General features: G+C 36.8%; 1 protein-coding gene across 1 annotated transcript in view; it reads left to right on the forward strand.

The window, feature by feature from the left end:
• LOC132108274 (leucine-rich repeat-containing protein 4C-like) overlaps positions 1 to 21,426 on the forward strand; it is a 42,997-nt gene extending 21,571 nt beyond the window's left edge. The window contains exon 2 of the mRNA XM_059514961.1: positions 19,475 to 21,426. Within this exon, the coding sequence (XP_059370944.1) occupies positions 19,525 to 21,426 (1,902 nt within the window). The 5' untranslated portion in view covers positions 19,475 to 19,524. The remainder of the gene's footprint in view (positions 1 to 19,474) is intronic.
• Positions 21,427 to 26,215: the final 4,789 nt, after the last annotated feature.

The following is a 26,215-nucleotide window of genomic DNA, read 5'->3' on the forward strand; positions in this document are numbered from 1 at the left end:
GCCTTGTTTATTTCAGCAGGACAATGCAAAACCACATACTGCAGCTATAACAACAGCATGGCTTCGTCGTAGAAGAGTCCGGGTGCTAACCTGGCCTATCTGCAGTCCAGATCTTTCACCTATAGAGAACATTTGGCGCATCATTAAACGAAAAATACGTCAAAGACGACCACGAACTCTTCAGCAGCTGGAAATCTATATAAGGCAAGAATGGGACCAATGGGACCAGCAAAACCCCAGCAACTCATAGCCTCAATGCCCAGACGTCTTCAAACTGTTTTGAAAAGAAAAGGAGATGCTACACCATGGTAAACATGCCCCGTCCCAACTATTTTGAGACCTGTAGCAGAAATCAAAATTGAAATGAGCTCATTTTGTGCATAAAATTGTAAACTTTCTCAGTTTAAACATTTGCTATGTTATCTATGTTCTATTGTGAATAAAATATTGGCTCATGTGTTTTGAAAGTCTTTTAGTTTTCATTTTATTAAAATTTAAAAAACGTCCCAACTTTTCCGGAATTCGGGTTGTATAATTTTTCTAATGTTATTTTTTCACTATTAAAAATACATTGGCTTCATAACAATTGTAGTTTAAAAATGTTATATTCTTTTAATGCATTTTATAAAAAATTACTTTTTTGTTTTGTTTTAGATATTTCAGTGCAAAAACTTTCTACATTTAAAAATTTTCATTGTACAGCATATTTTGTTTGTGGGCACAGTGTAAGTTCTAGAATATTGCAGGTGCATGTTGAAAGATGACTCTTGATTTTACATTTCATATTTCATGAGGTATAGTACCTGTGATTCTGGATTCGTTTATATTGCATTCAGGGGTGAGTGCAGTGCGCTTTTAAAGATTGCTGTCTGCTGTGTTTTAGGATGGTAAGCACTCTGCCTCCCTGATTTTCAATTTGAACACTGAAGTAAACTGAATGGGCCAGGCCCAGGAGTTATCACTCTGCTCGTACAGTCCGGAAGAAGAGCATCTTGTGCTCTGTCATTATAGATATTACAAGTACTTTGACTTAACCGAAGGGGGAAAACAGCAGGGACAGTAAGCGTATAACTGGTGTTACTGTAACAAATTTTTCTTCAACCATTCTCTGGACTTTTCATTTTTGTAATGTATTTTTGTGTTTTCGCAAACAGAAAGTTGAGTGGTACACAGCTCAAATTCCCAAACACAATGAAAATATGCGAGATCCTCATCCCTCCAGGTGTGTATTTCCACCAAGGCAGACTCCTGCCAAGACTCTATGTCAAGTAATTGTATTCTTACTCAACAACTTAGCCCATTACAATATGGATTTTCTCCCAAGGATGTAGTTGGAGAACCACATACGAGTTGTTCGAGCACTTCAGCTCTGAAAGATTATCGGCTAGGGTCTATTGTGATGAAGATGACTAATGTCATTATATGGGCAAATCTGATAAGGTCCTGATGTTCCCACATAGTGTGTTCAGAATAGCTACACAGAAATCTTTGGTGCCGCAGTTACATCAATTTCTCGAGAGCTGCTTTCAGTAACCGCGTTAACTGGCGCAACAGTGCTATACGTGCTTTAGTTTCATTTCCTGCGGCATTATGGTTTCAGCACAAGAATATGATCAAGAGGAGATTAAATCTTCACTAACCATCTTTTTTCACAAACCTGCTGCATTGCTGTGGAAGGTGGTTTTGGCAGAAGTCCTGACAGTTTAAAAATGAAACAATATTTTTGCTAACAAGGACCTCATGACATCAGGAAACATGGAGGCGCACCATCCCACAGCCAATGAATTACCCCACGGTTTTTCAGTATCATGCTTAATACAGCTCTGCACTGTCTATTCTCCAGCAAATCCAAATAGCTTTCTGTAGGACAGTACATGCCATATCTCATGGTTAAATGATTCCAGTCAATATTTAAGGCCATCGCAAGACCATAAAACTGACTATCGGCATGAGGTACTCTAATGATTTAGTAACTGGCCATAAATATAGACAACAGATTTGATTTAAGTCAATATCTGTTACTCATCTATAACTGTGAGTTTCCCTTTAGTATTGCACAGTTGAGTGTTGTTCATTAGAGGATGCAAGTGCTCTCTTTGCCGTGAATATAAATAGGTGACTAAATTAACTGTGGAAGGTCATGATTTCCCAAAGTGAGGGTTGCTAACATGCTTACAAGTAATGATTGCAATTTCATTTTCTTGATTTAATAGGACAGAGGAAAAACAATTAAATTGCAAGTGATTCTCTCTATGTTTGTGCCTGTGTTTATCTCCGCAGATTTAAACTTTTGAAAGTTTGAACTCTCATCTGAAGGCCCAAGGGTATCTGGGCTGAGCTAATGATAGTTCCGAGATTTTCGAGAAAGTTTCTTTAACAAGATCATCAGATTGATAGTACTTAGTAGTGATATTAAAAGCTGCAAGACTAATAGAATGATCAAATATCAATAGCAATTACATGAAGATATTATTAAAGGCTAGATAACTGTAGATGAATGTTAGTAGGATACCTTAAGTAGATCCAAGTACTAACTAGTTTTGTAGTCAAGACAACGTGATCTCATGAGGATACGTGTGTATTTTTACGTTAAATGTGGTTCTACCACACGTACATTTACAACTTAGCCGTATTTATAGCAGTAAAACGTACAAATACGTACGTGTTAGCAGCTAAAAAAAACGTAAACAAACTAACGTATAGTTTGAATTTATATGAATTCCCATGTATTAATATTTAAATCGTGGCTTTAATGATTTAAATCTGTTGTATTTAATTGTCATATCAATAAATGTTTTTATTGAATTTATTGAAAGCAGTTTACTCATCTACTTAATAGGAAATAACATTTCTGTGCATGCTGCAAACCATAGATACACAAAAGCACAGCATTAAATTACAAATCACATCCATTTTATTTGTTTGCTGTACTCCATATCTTTAGAATCCAGATGTTTGCAAGGAACATATCCATATCAATCGATCTTCATCTTCATTCTCAGCAACAGCGTCCGTCACAGTCAAAGCCCGCGCTCGTTATTCGAAATCGAATTTGAAAATAGCGCTAGTGCGCCACAGGAACGTTACGACATGGTTTACGGCACTAATATCGAACTCTCATTGGTTTTCACATAATTCGTCACAGATTGCGACATGTCGTGTTTCAGTTGATCATTTGAAATCAGTACTGCTACTGCGCCAGTGCGCCTTCACGGAGAGAAGACAGATTCATAATTTCACAGATTAATAAATTAAATTCTGCTCTGTACCCTATAAAAACTATTAGAGGACTGCGACTGGAACTCATTATAATTTGAACTACTTTTGGTACCACTTTTGATATTTTTTCACAAAAAATAAATGATTAACATTATGTTTGTTTGTCTGTTATTTATTTATTTATAACATTAACGTTATGTAGTTTTAAGAAATGGTTATGGGTAGGTTTAGGGGTAGGTGTAAGATTAACGTTAGTGGCTCAAAATAACGTTTTAATGTTATATTTTTACTAAAATTGTGTTTTATTATGTTTTATTCTTTTAGCATTCTGTATAAAATGGGTAGGTTTAGTTTCGGGGGAGGTATAGGGATCTTACATTTATCAAAAAAAATTATAAAAAGGGAAAATATACATAAATATTTAAAAAAGTAATATGATACGCATTGAAAAGCAGCTTCATGAGCAAATTTCTATGGATAACTGACTGGTCAGAGAACACGTTCTATCTGTACGTATTTGAGGTTGTTTTTACGTAAATTTCGATACGTATCGAACCTGTAATTACGTCCAGATAATACGTAAATGACACTGTAAATACGTAAAGGCACATACGTATTGGACAGTTTTAATTTACGTCTAAATATGTACGTTTTGATTGTGAGATCAGGCTGGTCAAGACCACCTAAACCGAGACCAAGACAAGACCAAGGCAGAGTGAGACCAGGTCAACACCAAGACCCATCTGAAAGATCCACATTTACTGCCAGTCTTGAAAAAATAATATAATGTCATTTTGGACATTTTCACAATTACAGCTGCGTAAACAATGTTATAAGATTAATATTTTGAAAAGAACATTCTGAATATAAAAACCATATATTCAACCAATTTGTTCAAAGAAGCGGATTCATTCAATAACAAAAATCTGCTGTGTGTTGCTCAGAAAAGCACAATAGTTCTACTATGGATACAAGTACTTTTTCTAATTGTTTCTTGAATTTTGTGGCCGTTTTTATTCATTTTTGTGAAATTTTTGACACAATGCCCCGTTAATTTATTTGGCACAACAGTAACAAAATAAATCAAATTGTATATTGTATACTCGTCACATACTGTATATATTTATTTACAATGTTAATTGCATTTAAAGTCCATTTTACATCAAATCACTATAGTGATGTAAACAAATGAATCAGTGCACAATGCACCAGCAATTTAGTGATTTGAATTAAAATACTAAGTCCTCTTAAACTAAGTGTACACTAGCCAGTTTAACTCTGCTTTTCACTCTCTTACAGTTTTCTGAAGATTGATGAACGCACGAAACCTACGGCAAATCGGTGCTGGTTAACATCCGTGAAGATCACATAGTGTGAATTATCAAAAAAGGCAATCTAAGAAAAACACAATGCATGGCAGATGCCTAGGAAATATTTAGGAGGCTAGTTATCTGTCTCTGAGCATTGACTGAAAATGACACCAGCTATGACATACAGCCAATGAGAGTGCAGGATACTGGGCAAATATATAAATATTTCTTTTTTGTACAGAAAAACTGGATTGCAAGTTTCTTGCAAATCTAGGATTCTTCCTATAGTGAAATATTGTGTAATGAGCAACCCCTGGCTGCCAATCTGTTATGTAATGCGCAAACACAACAGCTTCAAGAACATTTGTGTAATGTGAAAGGAAACGCGATCTGATGACTTTGAAAACTATGTGTATGGGTGCCATTCCCTTACGAAAAAGTAGTACAGTATACTTCAAGTTTATTTTACTTAAGTAAAGTTCAAGTATATTTTTTTACATATATTCTTTATGTAGCAAGTATACAAATATCAGTTTTCTAGTAGTATACTTGTAAGTGTACTGTTTCAATACTCCTTGGGACTAAATTGGCCCACTTTCTAGTATATAAAAGCATACTTTTAAGTATACTATAAATTTGAGTACACTACTAGTTTACCTCTATGTTTGTACAAACCCGAATTCCAAAATAGTTGGGACACTGTACAAATTGTGAATAAAAACAGAATGCAATGTTTGGAAGTTTCAAATTTCAATATTTTATTTGTCGCATCTTCCTCTTTATGATGCAGCAAATGTATTCTATGGGTGAAAGATCTGGACTGCAGGCTGGCCATTTCAGTACCTGGATCCTTCTTCTACAAAGCCATGATTTTTTAATTGATGCAGTATGTGGTCTGGCATTGTCATGTTGGTCACAGGCATAAAGTATGGTTTGCCGGCCTTGACCCTTACGCACAGAGTTTGTTCCAGATTCTTTGAATCTTTGGATGATATTACGCACTGTAGATGATGATAACTTCAAACTCTTTGCAATTTTTCTTGCCAGATTTGTAAATTATTTCATTCCTTTTTTACTCACAATTTATGCAGTGTCCCAACTTTTTTGGAATTGGATTTGTAGTTTGTACTGCAATTATACTAAAAGTTAACTTATAGGTATACTGATAGTTTACTAATTAAATACTTTGTACAGTTTGAAGTATAGTCTCAGTAAACTATTAGATTAGTAGTTTTATACTGCAAGTATACTCATATGTTTTCTTTAAGTGAACTTTACATCATACTTTAAGTATACTACTGTGTCCCTATTTAGGTTTTAATTTGTATATATTTTGTTACATGAATATCTGATTACACTTTAATGTGTTTCATAAAAAATAAAGAAATAACATTTTGAACAAAAAGCTGAAAAAAGACTATGAATTGGATTCAGAACGTTAATAAAAAATAAAATCATCACCCCAAACCTTGACTGTAATTATTACCTCTTCATCTGTCATTTTAATCCATAACGTTACAGTTTTGATGCTGTTTCATGTCAGATGATCGTGTTAGATTACATGTGTTAGTAGCTGGTGTTTCTTTTGTAGATGTGTACTAGCGCCCTCTACCATATGTCAATGTCACCTTTATTTATATAGCGCTTTAAACAAAATACATTGCGTCAAAGCAACTGAACAACATTCATTAGGAAAACAGTGTCAATAATGCAAAAAATGAGAGTTAAAGGCAGTTCATCATTGGATTCAGTTATGTCATCTCTGTTCAGTTAAATAGTGTCTGTGCATTTATTTGCAATCAAGTCAACGATATCGCTGTAGATGAAGTGTCCCCAACTAAGCAAGCCAGAGGCGACAGCGGCAAGGAACCGAAACTCCATCGGTGACAGAATGGAGAAAAAAACCTTGGGAGAAACCAGGCTCAGTTGGGGGGCCAGTTCTCCTCTGACCAGACGAAACCAGTAGGTCAATTCCAGACTGCAGCAAAGTCAGATTGTGCAGAAGAATCATCTGTTTCCTGTGGTCTTGTCCTGGTGCTCCTCTGAGACAAGGTCTTTACAGGGGATCTGTATCTGGGGCTCTAGTTGTCCTGGTCTCCGCTGTCTTTCAGGGATGTAGAGGTCCTTTCTAGGTGCTGATCCACCATCTGGTCTGGATACGTACTGGATCCGGGTGACTGCAGTGACCCTCTGATCTGGATACAGACTGGATCTGGTGGCCACGGTGACCTCGGAACAAGAGAGAAACAGACAAATATTAGCGTAGATGCCATTCTTCTAATGATGTAGCAAGTACATAGGTTGTTATGGGAAGTGTTTCCAGTTCCGGTTTACCTAATTAATGCAGCCTAAAAATCCTTTAACGGATTTGGATAATAAAAGCATATTAGTATGTTATGTGTATGCCAGGTTAAAGAGATGGGTCTTTAATCTAGATTTAAACTGCAAGAGTGTGTCTGCCTCCCGAACAATGTTAGGTAGGTTATTCCAGAGTTTAGGCGCCAAATAGGAAAAGGATCTGCCGCCTGCAGTTGATTTTGATATTCTAGGTATTATCAAATTGCCTGAGTTTTGAGAACGTAGCGGACGTAGAGGATTATAATGTAAAAGGAGCTCATTCAAATACTGAGGTGCTAAACCATTCAGGGCTTTATAAGTAATAAGCAATATTTTAAAATCTATGCGATGCTTGATAGGGAGCCAGTGCAGTGTTGACAGGACCGGGCTAATATGGTCATACTTCCTGGTTCTAGTAAGAACTCTTGCTGCTGCATTTTGGACTAGCTGTAGTTTGTTTACTAAGCGTGCAGAACAACCACCCAATAAAGCATTACAATAATCTAACCTTGAGGTCATAAATGCATGGATTAACATTTCTGCATTTGACATTGAGAGCATAGGCCGTAATTTACATATATTTTTGAGATGGAAAAATGCAGTTTTACAAATGCTAGAAACGTGGCTTTCTAAGGAAAGATTGCGATCAAGTAGCACACCTAGGTTCCTAACTGATGATGAAGAATTGACAGAGCAACCATCAAGTCTTAGACAGTGTTCTAGGTTATTACAAGCAGAGTTTTTAGGTCCTATAATTAACACCTCTGTTTTTTCAGAATTTAGCAGTAAGAAATTACTCGTCATCCAGTTTTTTATATCGACTATGCAATCCATTAGTTTTTCAAATTGGTGTGTTTCACCGGGCTGCGAAGAAATATAGAGCTGAGTATCATCAGCATAACAGTGAAAGCTAACACCATGTTTCCTGATGATATCTCCCAAGGGTAACATATAAAGCGTGAAGAGTAGCGGCCCTAGTACTGAGCCTTGAGGTACTCCATACTGCACTTGTGATCGATAGGATACATCTTCATTCACTGCTACGAACTGATGGCGGACATATAAGTACGATTTAAACCATGCTAATGCACTTCCACTGATGCCAACAAAGTATTCAAGTCTATGCAAAAGAATGTTGTGGTCAATTGTGTCAAACGCAGCACTAAGATCCAATAAAACTAATAGAGAGATACACCCACGATCAGATGATAAGAGCAGATCATTTGTAACTCTAAGGAGAGCAGTCTCAGTACTATGATACGGTCTAAATCCTGACTGGAAATCCTCACATATACCATTTTTCTCTAAGAAGGAATATAATTGTGTGGATACCACCTTTTCTAGAATCTTGGACAGAAAAGGGAGATTCGAGATTGGTCTATAATTAACTAGTTCTTTGGGGTCAAGTTGTGGTTTTTTGATGAGAGGCTTAATAACAGCCAGTTTGAAGGTTTTGGGGACATGTCCTAATGACAATGAGGAATTAATAATAGTCAGAAGAGGATCTATGACTTCTGGAAGCACCTCTTTCAGGAGCTTAGATGGTATAGGGTCTAACATACATTGGTTTAGATGATTTAACAAGTTTATACAATTCTTCCTCTCCTATGGTAGAGAATGAGTGGAACTGTTCCTCAGGGGGTCTATAGTGCACTGTCTGATGTGATACTGTAGCTGACGGCTGAATGGTTGCAATTTTATCTCTAATAGTATCGATTTTAGAAGTAAAGTAGTTCATAAAGTCATTACTGCTGTGGTGTTGGGAAATGTCAACACTTGTTGAGGCTTTATTTTTCGTTAATTTAGCCACTGTATTGAATAAATACCTGGGGTTATGTTTGTTTTCTTCTAAAAGAGAAGAAAAGTAATCGGATCTAGCAGTTTTTAATGCTTTTCTGTAGGATATGTTACTTTCCCGCCAAGCAATACGAAATACCTCTAGTTTTGTTTTCCTCCAGCTGCGCTCCATTTTTCGGGCTGCTCTCTTTAGGGTGCGAGTATGCTCATTATACCATGGTGTCAAACTGTTTTCCTTAACCTTCCTTAAGCGTAAAGGAGCAACTTTATTTAAAGTGCTAGAAAAGAGAGAGTCCATAGTTTCTGTTACATCATCAAGTTGTTCTGAGGTTTTGGATACGCTAAGGAATTTGGATACATCAGGAAGATAACTTAAAAAGCAGTCTTTTGTGTGATGGTTCTGGAAGTGATGGAAGTGATGGAAGTGATGGTTCTTCCATACTTGTAACAAGAAGTAGAATTTACAATTTTGGCTATATGAATTTTGCAAAGAACTAAATAATGATCTGAGATATCATCACTTGGCTGAATAATTTCAACACCATCAACATCAATTCCATGTGACAGTATTAAATCTAGAGTATGATTTCGACAATGAGTAGGTCCTGAAACGTGTTGTCTAACACCAATAGAGTTCAGAATGTCTATAAATGCTGATCCCAATGCATCGTTTTCATTATCAACATGGATATTAAAATCACCAACTATTAAGACTTTATCTGCAGCCAGAACTAACTCGGATGTAAAATCACCAAACTCTTTAATAAAGTCTGTATGGTGCCCTGGTGGCCTGTATACAGTAGCCAGTACAAACATAACAGGGGATTTATCATTAACATTTGTTTCTTTGGATAATGTTATATGAAGTACTATTACTTCAAACGAGTTATACTTGTAGCCTGCCCTCTGAGAAATCCTGAAAACGTTGTTATAAATTGAAGCAACACCTCCACCTTTGCCTTTTAGACGTGGCTCATGTTTATTATATGCATATAATAATGAAAACACGGATTCTAGGAGTATAGCTCAAATATATTTAGAATTTTTGTAAGTATAAGTCAAGTATACTTAAATGTCATTTTAAGTATATTTCTGAGGAGTACATAAAGCCTATTTCTGAGAAGTACATAAAAAGTAAACTAAAAGCATACTTTCCTATTAATAGTTTAAAAGAAGTATACTAATAGCACACTTGAATAAACTTCTTTTTCGTAAGGGTTAGTCTGAGACCAAGACAAGACCATGTACAAATGTGGCTGATACCATGTCAAAACAAAATATTTCTTGAGACCAAGACTGCTCTTGAGTACTAAAACACAATTACTAACATTATAACATTTTGGCTTTAGACACATTTAGTGGGAACATTAGATCTTTGGACAACATCTCCCTGCAGCCTGATCCACCCACACAACCAGAGAAGTGTCAGGGGGAAAAAAGAGTGATTACGGCCATTTCATCTGATTATTCAACAGTGTCATTATGATAATGGAGGCAGCATAAGTTATTTTGGCACAATCCAATGATTATGGCGATTATACCTGGCCATAGATGCTTCAGTCTAAATGACTTTACAGGCTAAGACTCCTACTGGATGGGCAGAGGAAGCTGAGGAAGATCTATATGGGAGTAATTTGCATTACTCCCTCGTTTTGTATCTATTTTCTCTGACTAAACTGCTTGAAAAGCCCTTCTAAGAGGCAAGTAAGGTATTGATTTTTTACTTGTTTTAAACACACCGGTAGGATAGGGCTTCGATCAATTGAAAGATGTGCATCACTCTCTTTAGAATATACTGACGTTTAGATGCTTATGAATAATATACTGACGTTCAGATACTTTATTACTAATAATTGTATTATTCTGTTGTTTAAAAGTGCCATATGTCATGTCTGGCAAAAAAATCAAGTCATACTCCACATTCCATACCAGATGGGGGCAGTATGCCTAAATAAAGTGAATTGGTCTACTCTAGAGTAACAAACGAGAAACGGCATAGTCTCTTTGCTCCGCCCCTACCTTCACAACAACCCTAGAGCCATAGCCGAAGCCTATAAGAGGACGTTTTGCCTCCAAAGGAACGTTGGGTGATGTCAAGTGATTTTGAAACATGACATCTTCAAGCTACTCCCCTTCACCTTTACCAGTGAATATGTTCATATTCGTTGTTTGCGTGAGACACACGCAATTGACTCTTTTCATACGCTTTCACACCACACATCAATTTTCTCACTCACAGAAAAACCACGAAGCAAAGAGGACACGGAGACCAACAGACTAGACAGAGCAGGTTAGTTATGATATAAAAAAATATCAGATTCTGTCAATTTTATTACGCAATTCAAACAATACCGTTTTGGCACTTGTAAATGTTACACGGCAGATCCCTAGCGCACGTTAACCGATCATCTCTACTATAGTAACAAACGCAGCTACAGTTAGCCATCGCTAACATTAGCACGTTTATCGAACAGCCTTCGATACATTTCTATGTTATAACTTCCTGAAAAAATACGCAAACATATAAAACAAACTTCTAGCGAAATACTAACAGCATCTTACTTACCAATCCAAAAGAAATGTTGCAAGTTCGGAGTCGAACCTCATTTCTTTCAAGTCCATCAGTTGTCTCCAGCGATGGAAAGCAGTGCCGATGTTTACTCTCGTTCGGCTCCTTTTCTTATCGGATTTGATTTGTGATTCCGAGCGCAGTTGTTTCCCTGTAGTGGGTGGTGGTGGTAGGGGTCTCTTGCCAAGGGCTTCAGCCATCCTTCCGCTCTCTTCCCTGAACTGAAATGAAGTAGTGGGCTGTACTTTCCACATGATTGACATCAGGTTCAAGTATGCCCACAAGCTGTGCGAGTTATTCGTGTATTGCAGGTTGGCTGGTGGTTATGTTGCCCGTATACCGCCTCCCATGGCCGAAACTGGTATTACGACACCTGTCGGGCCGTGGCTAGTAATGCTAATGCTAATTAAGGTTGATATTTCTGCAGCACTATAACTTTACATTTTTTTAATGACATCATCGCCCTTATTTCTTCTTATTCTTTTGATGCATGTAGGTCATTTTTTGGATATTTTTACCTCAATTTTTACACATGGCACCTTTAATGCAGTAAAGGATTTTGGTTTTATTTGGGTGACCTAGAACATTACAATTATTTTAATGAGCGTGAAATAACTTGCAGGAGGAACATACTTTTCAGAGTTATTTTGAAATCACACTCTTGCAGAATAATATGTCAGTTTTATCTCATTGTTTTGGTGTTATTGTCTATTCAAGGTGAACATGGCATGCACTTATTGTGCACTTCTGTCTTTGTAAATTTAAATGGAGGGCTTCCATTTGTAAAGCTTCTTTGGCTTCAACACAGTCCCCCCATTTAAGTAAAGACCTTGGCAGGCATCCCGTAAGCAAAATCCTTTCTGTAAGCCATTGTTTCCAGATCCTGAGGAGCCAACACAGTGTCTCCTGAGAACTCACTTTAGCATGTTGTTTGGTTTGTCCTTTCATACTTCTAGGGCAAATAAGCAGAGCACACTCCAGGACATTGTACTGTGTATTTTAGTGTTTTTACATAATATTTAGATTTAGTTAATAACCGCTTATGCAATTTTATGTTGCCTCTATCCCCAACAATGAAAATGCAAAAGGGAAATTATGCACATACCATTTACCGTTAAGAGCATTAAATATTTCACAGACATTTTATTAGGTGCACATTTATTAGATGTTCAACGCTGTGTACTCACAACACAAAAAATGACTTGACTGCATTTGGATGTATGTTCCTCAGTAACACTGAATCAGTCATTGCCCTTGTGGAGAACCTTGGCGTTCTTAATGTAGGAAACAGAGATATACTGAGATAACAAACAGAGCAGCAGAGTGTTCTGAAGGATTGTGTCCTATGATGAGCTATAAGATTCTGTGAATATTAATTGGCTGATTTACCTCCAAATACATAACCCTGCTAAAAATATCTCAGTTAATAAAAAAAAGATCTCAGTTAATCAGTCAGATCATTAAAAGCTAAGTTTTTATTTATTTTCTAAAATATTTATTTTGTAATTTGGGAATAAACAACATAAAATGATAATGAGCAATAGTGCAATCGAGTGCCATTGGTATAATGACTTTAAATAATGTCCCTCCCAGTGTCCTATAGGAGATGTTAAAAAAAGAAACATTCATCATTTGCCAGTCCACTTATTTAACTTCTCTGATGTCTTAGCATTTCCGGAGTTATCAGATTGACTGAGAACAAATTACAGTTATGCAGAGGATGACAAGAGCAAGTTATAGCCACCAGTGAACTTACAGGTCTCTTTCAGTTGTGCTTTTTAATTGCGAATGAGTTTAGTCTATAGAACTCATGTGAACATTGTGAAAATAATGTTTGAGCAAGAGTAGGTCTTCTGTTTGAGACAATATTAAAATACATTTGTCCAAAAGCTGAAAAAAAGACAATTTAAACAGCTTTCCAAAGAAAGTTAATGTTAATTAGATCATTTTCATTTTTGCCTTTTTATTTGTTTATTTATGTGTGTTTGTGTGTGTGCACAGCCGCATGCATGTGCATGTGTGTTATTATATGCGTTAAAGCTTTATCTGTGGAGCATTAAAGTAATTAATTTGATTGGCATAAGAGACCTCAAGGAATATGCAGACTTTGGAAAGTGTACTGCAGGGAAAAATTCTGCCTTCTATATCCATTCAAACAATTATGAAATTGCTTATGATTATTAAAATGCTGTTACTGCTTGTGATTAAAAAGTATTGATTCCTATAGGAAATTGTAGCAGTTTTCAAAGAAACAAAATATTATGCAAATATCATCATATTTATATTTTAATGATATAACGTCTGCTAAAAATATTAAGTCTATAACAACACTCTCAATAAGGTACAATGTTTGTACTTTAAAAATGGTTTACCCCTAAATGGTTCATACTACCAACAGTGTACATATTAGTACCATTTGGTTACCATATTAGTACCAAGGGTTCATCCCCAGTGACAATTTTGTAACTTTTTTCTGAGTGTATAAAAAGGCCATGATCAGACATATAGAGACTAGTTTGAAATATTTCAAAAACGTCTGTTTGAATGTGACAGTTGTAAAAAAAAATGTCATCTTAAGTCTGTGTCAGAACAGGGGTTTTCAAATGTGTCCTGGAGGATCCCGCACCTATTTTATATGTCTCCTTTATCTAACAGACTTGATTCCACTCATTAGCCCGCTGGTATTGACGTTTGATTTGAGATGTTTGGGTTGCTATTATGTAATTAATGTTAATTTTTAGATTTTATATTAATTTTTTGATGCAGGCCTCAAGCCAATCACTCAGTCAATACCTGAGAGATTAGTGTGCTTCCTCTGTAAATTATTTTTTGGTGATGAAAAAAAAAAGTGAGGCTCCTGCCAGGACATTCCCTGATTACCTTACGCATCCATTCTCAATTATGCTGCTTCTAACTAACATTCATTGTCTACCAGTAAGATGTCCCACTGGCTACTATTACATGCAACCAAATAATCAGTTTGTAATCGGATTGATGGCTCATTCGTACTGAAAAGACTTCATGTAAACACCTTAATTGATCTGATTGAGCTCGATTTAAATTTAATTCCGATCGAGCTCAATCAGATCAATTAAGTCAGGGGTTTCCAAACTTTTCCATTCCACGACCCACCTAGACAATTGTAATCTATTTCATGACCCACCAAAATATTTGAGAAGAAAAAAAACGATTGGCATTACTAATATTTAAGTTTTAATTTTTGTTTACAGACGTTAAAATATGTAGTGTCCATAAAAACATGAAACAGGCTCACTCCAGTGAACTGTAATCTGTGCTGCTGTGTTTTGTTGCAGAAAATGCAAAATGCATTCGTGATCCTTCCGTGTTTGTCGGCGAGAACGGAGCACAATCCAACACTTTTTTAGAAAAGCATAAAAAGCAAAGCAGAACTATCTAAAACAGTTTGAAGATTAAAATAATTGTGGAATAGGTAAAAAAATAACAATAAACAGATGTGTCTCGTTTTAAATAAACAAAAACAACTTATATTTAGTTCAGGCAGAAATTTATTTTTGCAATGGTTAAATAAATGTTCAGCAATATCTTCAAAAGATTTCTGAACGTTGGCAAATTTTTCTCTAAATTTTTATTTTGTTATGTGGAAATGTTTAAGTTTTGTAGTGTTACAATTAACCCTGAGTTTGTGCCCTGCTCACCCTGTACATGTGAAATGCCTTTTACAAACCGTTTCCCGAACGAAAAAAGTGCAGAGTTCAAACGGACAATTTTTTCTCTCTAATAATGCGGAATGATTGAACCTTTTAATGACATTGCTCTGAGACTTTCACTGTTATTACAACTCGTGCGTGCCCGCGCTTCAAAACATGCAACGCACGCGGACATAATTGCAATTCAAAAATCACACTAAGGATATTGCAGTTTGTAATTAATGTTGGTAGGCTATATCATTGTGACAAGTGGGGTGGGGCCGAGAGCTTCTGTATGGGAACCATGGGAGCGAGGCCGGTGGAGTGATTGGGAAATGAGCGAAACCTGCTCCACTCACCGGTCTCGAGTCCCATGGAGGAGATCGGAGGGATACAAAAGAGAACCCACGGCTCTCGCCCCCCCTACTCATCACATTTGTGCAGCCCTAGACTGAACTGTGTGAGTGTGTGTGCCATAGTGAAATGCAAATTTGGCTGCAGCCAAGTGACTTGTGCGACCCACCTTGTTCCATTCTGTGACCCACAAGTGGGTCGCGACCCACAGTTTGAAGACCCCTGAATTAAGGTGTTTACATGAAGGCTTTTCAGACCGAGTGAGCCGTCAATCTGATTACAAATTTAATTGAAAAAATATTGAAGGGGGTGGTTTGTTCCTTTTCTAATACTTTGAGAGGGCATGTAAACATTCGATCGGATCAGGGCTCTGAACCAGTTCAAGGAACGAAAACGAAAACCGGAAATGAACGAAATTTTGACAGGAACTGAACCAGAAACTAAATCAAATTTTATAGTTCCAAACAGAATCGAAAATTTGAAATGGACATTAACCATGTTATTTTATCGTTCCATTTAATATTTGAAATTTGCTGTCAACCAATCACGACTTCCAGCAGTACGTCCTATGCAAACGTGACGCTGAAGCCAATGGGTGAAATGTCCGCTCAGCTGTGAACTCATCATAGGCAAGTCTCAATGGCAATCCACCACCTTCAGGGCCGGATTAAGACCAAATTGGGCTTGATGCTGCAGTGCAAAAAGGGCCTATTTTTTCTCGCCGTTGGTGCATGTGCATTCGACACTCAAGCGCCAGCATGCTTAGCCTTTGCTGCCCAACTGAAGACCGCAGCTCTCCTTTGATTATTCCCAACTTTGAGAAGCTCCGCTCGCCGGAGTCATTGGACACCATCATGCACAGATTTTTGACATTTGGAAATGTCTGAGAAAGATTCAGCGATGACAAAAGCTCGTACAAGCTCTGCTGATTTGTTCACAGTCACCAGTTTCTGAGTGCGCATAAATGCAGCAAATGGTATCAGCTGATGTTGATCGATTCATAATCAGTTAAACATTTAAAAAGTCATTTATTTATTTTCAGTAAATTACCAAAATATTTAAAAAGGTTTGCTGCATGTTTAAAATACGTTACGTATATATATATATATACAATGGACGTTAATTCTGGTTATTTTTCAACGCTCCTTAACCGTTTATTAACTGTTTACCGACAAGATTATTTTAAATAATAATAATTGAAAGTACAAACATTTTAGCATCCAGATACGTCAGGAAAATGAAACATTTGGATTCGTGCCGAATGAGAGAGGCAGGCATCAGCTTCACCTTAGATTAATTTGTTTTTGGATTGACATTTTCATATCCTAAACTTTAGAGGATTTGTTTTGGAGAGAAACTAATAACTGTTTTGTAATGTTTGTAAACATTTTACTTTAGACTACAGGCATTTCAGCCTTCATTATTTTGGAAAGTAATAGGGCTAATAAAATGTGACGTGAGCCACGACTGAAGTTTTTTTTTTTTGAACTCTCAAAATGCAATCTTATACAAGTGTTTTTTTTTTAAAACAATGCAGCAAGCATTTTTTAATATGTTAAAAATACTTTGATGTCTTTAGAGTGTTGATAGATTATTTTTTCTTTTCTTTTTTTTAAGTAGCTTACATTTGGCCAAAATCTAGAGAAGATGATGCTGTATTGCCTGTAAGCGTTAGATCTCCATTTTTTCCTTTTCTTTTTGAGTAAAGGAAACACTATACTTTATTATTATTATATTATTATTAGGCAAATTATAGGCAAAGAATATTGTTTTAAAAAATAATGTTATTAACCGGTATTTCTTCCACCCGAACCGGTTTCAGAACGGTAATAATATCAGAGGAATGCAGGAACAAAAACGTTAACATATCGATCCTGCACAGAGTGAACCAATTGAATTTGTTTTTCGTTTTCAAGCCCTGGATCGGATTGAACCCCGAAACTGAAAGGATTGTGCATGTGCAATGTTGCAGAAATATTGTGATGACGTATGACGCACAGAACAAACAGTTCTTTCTTAAAAAATAAAGTGTTATATAAATGAGTGTCCTGTCATTATAAAACTCTCCTTTCACTCAGCAACTGTGAAGTGGAGCAGGACAACCTCCCACCAGTCCTTGTTTTGGATTCTCATCCACAAGCAACCCATTTTGGGTGTGGGGAGGGGAATTTTTACTGCATGATAAATTTGAGCAGCACAGCGGTTTATATGTATATTTATCCATAAATATTAGTTCTGCTGTTAAAAACTAACTGTGTGGGAGAGTGGTTATTATGTGCAAACAGTGAGAAACTGTATTTGACCAGTGCACATCAAAAAAAAAGGCTTTGATTCGATTCGAAGCTTGTGACATATAAATGTGCACATCAACCTGATCACCTTATTTAGCATTCATGTAAACACTACAATCGGATTCATCAATCGAAATGAATTCAGTCCGACTGAACCAAAAATTTTGCATGTAAACGTAGCCCCTGTAACTAAATCAATCTGTCCTCAGTTTTAACAATTTTTATTAGAATGATCAGCAGCACAGATGCACAGTGAGACCATCTGAAATAGTATAATAAGATATGACAGACAAGAAAGACAAATAATTCCAATTGAATCATTAATTTTATTCTAAGGAGACTGAGATACGTGAAAGACAGAACTATTTAGACTTGACCATCACTTACAAAGCAGAAACCAATCTGGAATTCAGGCTGCTTCTAGCAGTCTAACAACAGACTAATCTAATACTGACAAGAGTTGTTGTTGTTGTTGTTTTTTTTTACTGTATAATATCAACCAACATGCATCCCACTCATGCTTTGAGATTGTTATTATCATCCTTGTTGATCCAGGGACATCATTCCAATCAACCAATCAGAATTGAGAGATTACTTTTCAATTTTAGGCTTACAACCAGGATTAGGTACATCTACACCATTCTCATTTCCTTCTGATTTTAGGAATAAATTATGGGTAAGGATAGGTTTTGGGGTAACGATTGGGTTAAATCTTTATTTTTGGACAGTAATGTTGATCCAGGATCAACAAAAGATATTGATCCACCAGGGAATTGCCTTACTTGGCAAAAATCATTGTGACCTAATTATAAAATAGTTCGCTTGATCTAATAAATGAAAGCATTTCTATGTATTCCAGGATACTCAATTGCTTCACTTCATAATAATCTGAAATTCAGTTTAGCTTGTCAAAGTGAGTTTTCAGGGGTCCTAAATATCTCTCTCCTTTTATTTCCCTCTCATTATTTATAACAGTACTGATTACAGTAACCTATTTGCAAACAGTGTAGGTAATAAGCCATCTTATTTTTCATAAGAACACTTGAGCAGGTAATGAGAGCAGAGACTTGCAGGGTGAAGGAATTTTTAATTTAGTGTGTGCTGTAGCAGTGGCACATTTCTTGTGGGTTTTGACAATTCAGTTGGCATGTATTTTTATAGCATGTGCAAGCACATAGTGTGGAATATACAAGCCAAATACACATCCTTGTCTCCTAGATATGCTTAGTGATGGGCCTGTCTGCAGCTTAATCCATCCCCCTAACAGCTTGCTGCGACGGGGTTCCCATTTATTTCATTTTAGTGCATAGCATAAAAGATTCAGGAGTGGTTTAGTAAATTTAACATTCAAGGCTCTTAATTATAATGAAACAAATGTACAAAAAAAATCATGTTTTTAAGTATTTATTTAGTAAGTATTTATTTATATTTTTCTTTACTGGGTGTGGCTAGTTTTTTCTTTGAGAATTATGTTCCTAATAAACTGACATTATTATTCACTTTTAAAACTTTTTTTCCCATGTTAACTGCAGAAAGTCTTGAAAGTGGGGATAGAAAATAGTTAGGTCAAAGTGAACTATTTAGCTCAGGTCTGCTATATACAGTGCAAAAACAAAAATAAAACAAGAAATGGCTTCCGTGTGCAGGTTCATTTAACAGCTGTGACAGTAATGATGCTCAGTTCATCAATCACATTGTAAAACTATTTTGCATGTGCATTGCCTTAACAGCAATACTTGTTTTTCTTTGACATCATCAGAATATCAGAAATGTACATGCATTTCCATTTGACAGAAGAACGTTCTTCTTGATAAATTGCACTACATCATTGGAATTTGATGTTCTGTTTGACTGCCATCATGCTACACTGACAATTCAGCATGACATACATTGCTAACAATTTTTTTTCCCCTCTTTCCTCTCTTTCAGACTGCCAATAGATTTTTGGGAAGAGAAAATCAGCAGGCATTAAATTATGAATGTTGAACAAGATGACCTCTTACCATCAGTGCCAGATGTTGAGAGGTCCTAGATGGAAAGGGGCTTGGTCTGACCCCCTGTTTCTCCTGCTTTTAGCCCTGCAGTTGCTTGTTGTCGCTGGATTGGTACGAGCCCAAACCTGTCCTTCCGTATGTTCCTGTAGTAATCAATTTAGTAAGGTAATCTGCACACGCAGAGGGCTAAAGGATGTCCCTGATGGCATCTCCACCAATACACGGTATCTAAACCTTCAGGACAATCAGATCCAAGTCATCAAAGTAGACAGTTTCAAGCATCTACGACACCTTGAGATTCTTCAGCTTAGTAGAAACCACATCCGCAACATTGAGATTGGCGCCTTCAATGGGCTGACCAGCCTTAACACTCTGGAGCTTTTTGACAATCGCCTCACGACCATCCCAAATGGCGCCTTTGAGTATCTATCAAAACTGAAAGAGCTGTGGCTTAGGAATAACCCTATTGAGAGCATACCGTCTGATGCCTTCAGTCGCTTGCCCTCCCTGCGGCGGTTAGACTTGGGAGAGCTGAAGCGTCTCTCCTACATTTCGAGTGGAGCATTTCAGGGCTTAAGTAACCTTCGGTACCTGAATCTGGGCATGTGTAACCTCAAAGAGGTCCCCAATATTCAGCCCTTGATTCGCTTGGATGAGCTGGAGATGTCTGGGAACCAGCTCACCGTCATTCAGCCCAGTTCTTTTAAGGGTCTCGTTCATCTTCAGAAGCTGTGGATGATGCACGCCCAAGTCCAAACCATAGAGCGAAACTCCTTTGATGACCTGCACTCTTTACGAGAGCTCAACCTGGCTCACAACAACCTTACCTTTTTGCCCCATGATCTCTTCACGCCTTTGCACCACCTGCAGCGAGTGCATTTGCATCACAATCCCTGGAACTGCAACTGTGACGTTCTTTGGCTGAGCTGGTGGCTGAGAGAGACCGTACCTACAAACACCAGCTGCTGCGCCCGCTGCAATTCCCCTCCCAGCCTCAAGGGGCGCTACATTGGTGAGTTAGACCAGAGCTACTTTCAGTGCTACGCACCCATTATTGCCGAGCCACCTTCCGACCTCAATTTGACTGAAGGAATGGGGGCAAAACTGAAATGTCGGACGAACTCAGTGACCTCAGTCAGCTGGCTAACTCCAAATGGCTCCATCATAACACATGGGGCTCTCAAGATGCGCATCTCTGTCCAAAACGACGGAACATTATACTTCACCAACGTCACCATACAGGACACAGGAACCTACACTTGCATCGTAAGCAACACACTAGGCAACATTTCGGCCTCTGCTGTCCTCAACGTGACGTCCATTGACAACAGTGGCTTTAGTTACTTCACTACGGTCACCGTAGAGATAGTTGAAACCTCTGTCGATGGGGAGAGTAGGACACCGGTGCAGCCTTCTTTTGGCTGGGCCTCCTCTTCAACCACAAGGGGAACACCTATTGCCACAGAGAAAGCATACACCATTCCTGTGACCGACATAGACATTGATGGGGCTCTCAATGGTTTGGAGGAGGTGATGAAAACCACCAAGATCATCATTGGCTGCTTTGTTGCCATCACGCTCATGGCCGCCGTGATGCTCATAATTTTCTACAAGATGCGCAAACAGCACCACCAGCAGGATCATGATGGGCCGACCCGCACCATGGAGATCATCAGTGTACAAGAGCTGACGAGTGTTCCTGCTATAGAGAGTCACCTGGCTCTTTCGCCCCTGGAGCATGAGCATTACAACCCCTATACCTCCTATACCTCCTACAAAACTGCTTATAACCATGTGTCAGCTCTTAACTCACTGCATAGTTCAGTGCATGAACCATTACTAATCCAAGCCAGCTCAAAGGATAACGTGCAGGAGACTCAAATTTGACCATGTCGGACGAACTGAACTCTAATAGCTAAAACTAAACTAGCTAATGCTGTTTAAATTTTGGTTGTGGACATGCTGTCAGAATGAAGATGACAGTGTACTTTAAGACCTTCAGCAATGTCAGTGAGAGCCAGGGTGTATGTATAATTATTTTAACAAGTGTCTTTACAAATCTTATTTATTTAAAGATATGTGAAGTGTCTGAATCATAAAATCACAAGACAAAAAAAAATCTTTTTTAATTTCTACATTTTTAAACTGGGTAAACTGGGGAAATGAATGGAGGCTATAAATCACATGGAGCACTTAGATATGAATGGTGGGCCTGATGGATGCAGTGACTCTAGAGAGGTGTATAAACGGTTACATTTCCCCATGAAATATCCTGTTACTAAACAAGAAAGGGAAAGCTTTCATTGTAAGAGACTGGATTATTCTGCAAATGCAGCTTGTGGGATAGGAAATATTTCTAGTAATTATAGAAGCCAGTGTTCTGAACACACATCAATTAACTTCAATTCAGAAAATAGGTTTGCATAATTGCCTCGAATTACAGTCCTCAAGTCAAGATAGTATCTAAAATGTGGCATTGGAAAATCAGCATTTCAGGTTCAGCATTTTTTCACTAAATCTATTTTTCACTAAATCTATTTATAACTGTAAATGTCAAAAACCTATGAATATAAAAATGAATTCTATACATGAGTGAACATCAGGCTAGTACAATTATAGCCCCTATAGTGGCTGAGGACAAGGGAATATGATTTCTAAGATTGTTTGCTGTGCGCATTTCAGACAAAAATGGCTATGAGGAAATAAATAATGAAATAAAAAATAACCAGCTAATGTCACTATGGAAACCAATGACCTACTGCAAAAAAAGAAAAAAACACTGGACAAAATCAGAGTGCAGCCCAGTGCTTGAAACATGTACTGTTTATTTGATAACTGCATTATTTGTGATTTGTAAGCAACTGTTTTTTACTGTGTACGTGTGCTTTAGTATGTTTGTGTTGTATCTGCCATATGAGTTATTATTTTACCATTTTCTATAGAATTTTACATTCATTCTGTCATGTATTTTAAAATCACTTTTTTTCTGGAATGGTTTACTTGACTGGCAACTGCAAACCTCACCTAACATGATGATGATGAGCGTGTGAATTTGTCTTGTGTCCATATGTGCAAAGGGTTGCGTGTTTGTGTGCTCAGCCATGAAACTCTGTTTTTCATCAGCTTGTGTATTGCTTTCTCAAAATGTTTGTCAGCATAAAAGCTGATGTGTGATGTCTTTCTCCCTACTTTTTGATCATTTTAGACAGCATGATAAGAAGATGAGACACTGGTCTTGCCAGTCAACTGCTGAAGTTAACCTAATAGGTTCATATGTCAAAGGCATCAGAATGGTACATGAAGTATATACCTCTAATTAATGTGCTGACGAGTTTCATTTTAAATAAATGTGTTTGCCAGCAGGTAATTCATCACACAATTATGTATGGAAGGGTTTAATCTCACATTTTAGCATTGAATTAACAGCACCGTCTACTGAATGTGACAAATTTCAAGAAAACATATTTCATCTTTTGCTTCCCAGCATATGTTTTTTTAATATTATTATTATTATTATTAATTACTTTTTGTATCCAGTTCAAACTAAAAATGTCCCTACCATTTTTATTTTACCTAATAGGTGGGATAAATTGAGACACTAGAAAAAAAGCAGCTTTGTGCTGTTGAAAAAAAGATGACAATGTCTCTGTTTTCAGAGCGTCTGTATATGAATGCTAGCTTGCCCTTATCTGCTTCAGTGTTCCCGAGCACTGCATCAGTTACAGAAGCTACTATGACTAGATTGATAAGTACATGGCCTACATACAAAATCTGTGGTGTTGGACTAAGCGGATGCTCTTTTGTTTTCTTCTGGTGTTTGTTATTGGTAACTCGTTCTAGATTTCTATGCTGAACTGAAGTGATTTTTTTTGGCAAGAGAATGTCTCTTGATTGACATGTTTTTACAAGAACTGTTACTGAAAAATAACCAATAATATTTCTGTCAAACTATACATTCGCTGATCAATTCATAATGCTACTGTATGAGGATACAGCTAACTAAGCATTAACCATGAAAGAATATGTAAAATACCAGAGATTGTAGTTCATAAGGTACCTGCTGTAAATGTAAATAAAATGTTTGGGGTTTTTTCTAAACTGTGAAGTGTGGGGACTTTTAAAATGTGCTTTTCAGTAATTTACATGGTTTTCTTTGGGTTAATGCTCATTTCCACAAAACCTATAACTCCTATATTTCTATATTATATACAAAAGAAATATTATTTCAGACCAATAACAGCATGGAGAACAATATGAATGAAAGAAATCTTAAGCACATTTTATGATGTTGTTGTCAGATTTGATTCCTGGTTTGAAATATGTTATTCAAATGTGCTTTCAACAAAATGTTGCAGAGATTTCAGTCTTTTCCCGTTACAAGTAAATATAAGCTGAATTTGCAAAGCTGGAAATAGCTGCCAGTAGACATTAAGAATATGGCTGCCAAGTGAACTGACTTGTTATAACGGAACTTTGGAGAAAGCCATATGTTCATGATTTCCTATGTTAATCATAGACTATTTAAAACATGCAATCACAAATATAAGTTTTCCACAATAAGGTCACAATAGCTGACATCTGGTTAGCCTAAATGCATTTCCATTTCCAAATTAGACACACAGGTTTAGAAACTAGTGGTAGTACAGTATGTGGGTGGGGTGTCAAAGATGTTAATAATAAAATCTTAGCATATGTCTATGGTAAAGATTTATGTTCTATGGAATCTGTGGAAACTAGACGAAGGCAATTGGGTGCAAAATATCAGTTATTTCTTCTGAAAAGCACTTAAAGGAATACTCCAACCATACATGAAAATGATCTCATCATTTCAACATTACCCTCAAGATGTGTATGATTTTCTTTCTTCAGTTGAACAAAGAAAGATTTTTAGAAAATAAAATCCATCTTTTTGAGCGTATGGAACCTCCAAAGTTCATGCTTCAAAAACCACACAAAGGGAACACAATGTTAATTCGTATGACCCCATTTGATGAATCAGTGTCTTCTGAACCGAATAAAAAAGTTGTCTAGTACAGTTGGTCAAAAAAAAAAATGTGGTATTAGCACTGATCTATAATAGAGAACAGTTGGTATTAGTTAGTTAGTATTTCCCTGACACCTTTCATTTTTCTTCAGAAGACACTGTTTGTATGAACTACTGTCATATATATATATATATATATATATATATATATATATACAGTACAGACCAAAAGTTTGGACACACCTTCTCATTCAAAGAGTTTTCTTTATTTTCATGACTATGAAAACTGTAGAGTCACACTGAAGGCATCAAGGGCTATTTGACCAAGAAGGAGAGTGATGGGGTGCTGCGCCAGATGACCTGGCCTCCACAGTCACCAGACCTGAACCCAATCGAGATGGTTTAGGGGTGAGCTGGACCGCAGACAGAAGGCAAAAGGGCCAACAAGTGCTAAGCATCTCTCGGGGAACTCCTTCAAGACTGTTGGAAGACCATTTCAGGTGACTACCTCTTGAAGCTCATCAAGAGAATGCCAAGAGTGTGCAAAGCAGTAATCAAAGCAAAAGGTGGCTACTTTGAAGAACCTACAATATGACATATTTTCAGTTGTTTCACACTTTTTTGTTATGTATATAATTCCACATGTGTTAATTCATAGTTTTGATGCCTTCAGTGTGAATCTACAATTTTCATTGTCATGAAAATAAAGAAAACTCTTTTTTAATGAGAAGGTGTGTCAAACATTTGGTCTGTACTGTATATATATATATATATATATATATATATATATATATATATATATATATATATATATATATATAGCACTGTGGTTATTCAATTAGAATTTGTTAATTTTAGGGAGAACTATCCCCTAAACTTTGGATATTATATCCATCGACGTATACAAACATAATAAGAATGATCATGTATAATATATATATATATATATACAGTATACAATGTATATGTTAGGTTGTTACTTTTACGCATATGGGATGATTTTTAAAACAAATGCAGGATTTTTTGTAACACCTGTGGATCCACAAATCCATTTAGACATAGTTTTAAGGCATTAATTCATGTAAAATGAGGAAGACTGCATGAAGCAAAGCCACAGGTTCACACTGAACACTTTATAGCATCGACATCAAACTGAAAAACGAGTGACCCCGGGACATCCAGAGGCATATTTAGGTTTAAGATGAACTTGATATTACAGCACCTTCTGTTGAGTTATGAACCACTTGACATCTAATCCATAAGGTTTAGACTGAGGTCTTCGCAGTGCTTGAAACTTGTGTATTGAATTTATAGGTGCCCTGCATTGTCTCAATCCCCACATGATTAATTGCACAGGGCCTCCTGACAGACGGAAGTACATCAGTTAATTAATTTTGCCTGGACAATGCCATTAGCCACACATGAAGAGGATGGGTGTGTTGTAATAGAATACAGGTGCAGTCTGTGTGTGTGCCTGTCCCAGCCCACAGTGCTGCCTGTAATAATTAATCTCTTCAGTGATTCACACATGCTATCAGAAGCCCTCCTCACATTTACAGGTAGCAGTATCTCCTATCACTGAAATTACTGTGATATAGAAGGAATCCATTTCAACAACATATCATTTAAACGATGACTGGTTCCTTTACAAAGAAACTGTGCAGACTTTTGCATCATTATATACATATATAT

The sequence above is a fragment of the Carassius carassius genome, chromosome 2 (assembly GCF_963082965.1).
Source record: "Carassius carassius chromosome 2, fCarCar2.1, whole genome shotgun sequence".
Classification (NCBI taxonomy): domain Eukaryota; kingdom Metazoa; phylum Chordata; class Actinopteri; order Cypriniformes; family Cyprinidae; genus Carassius; species Carassius carassius.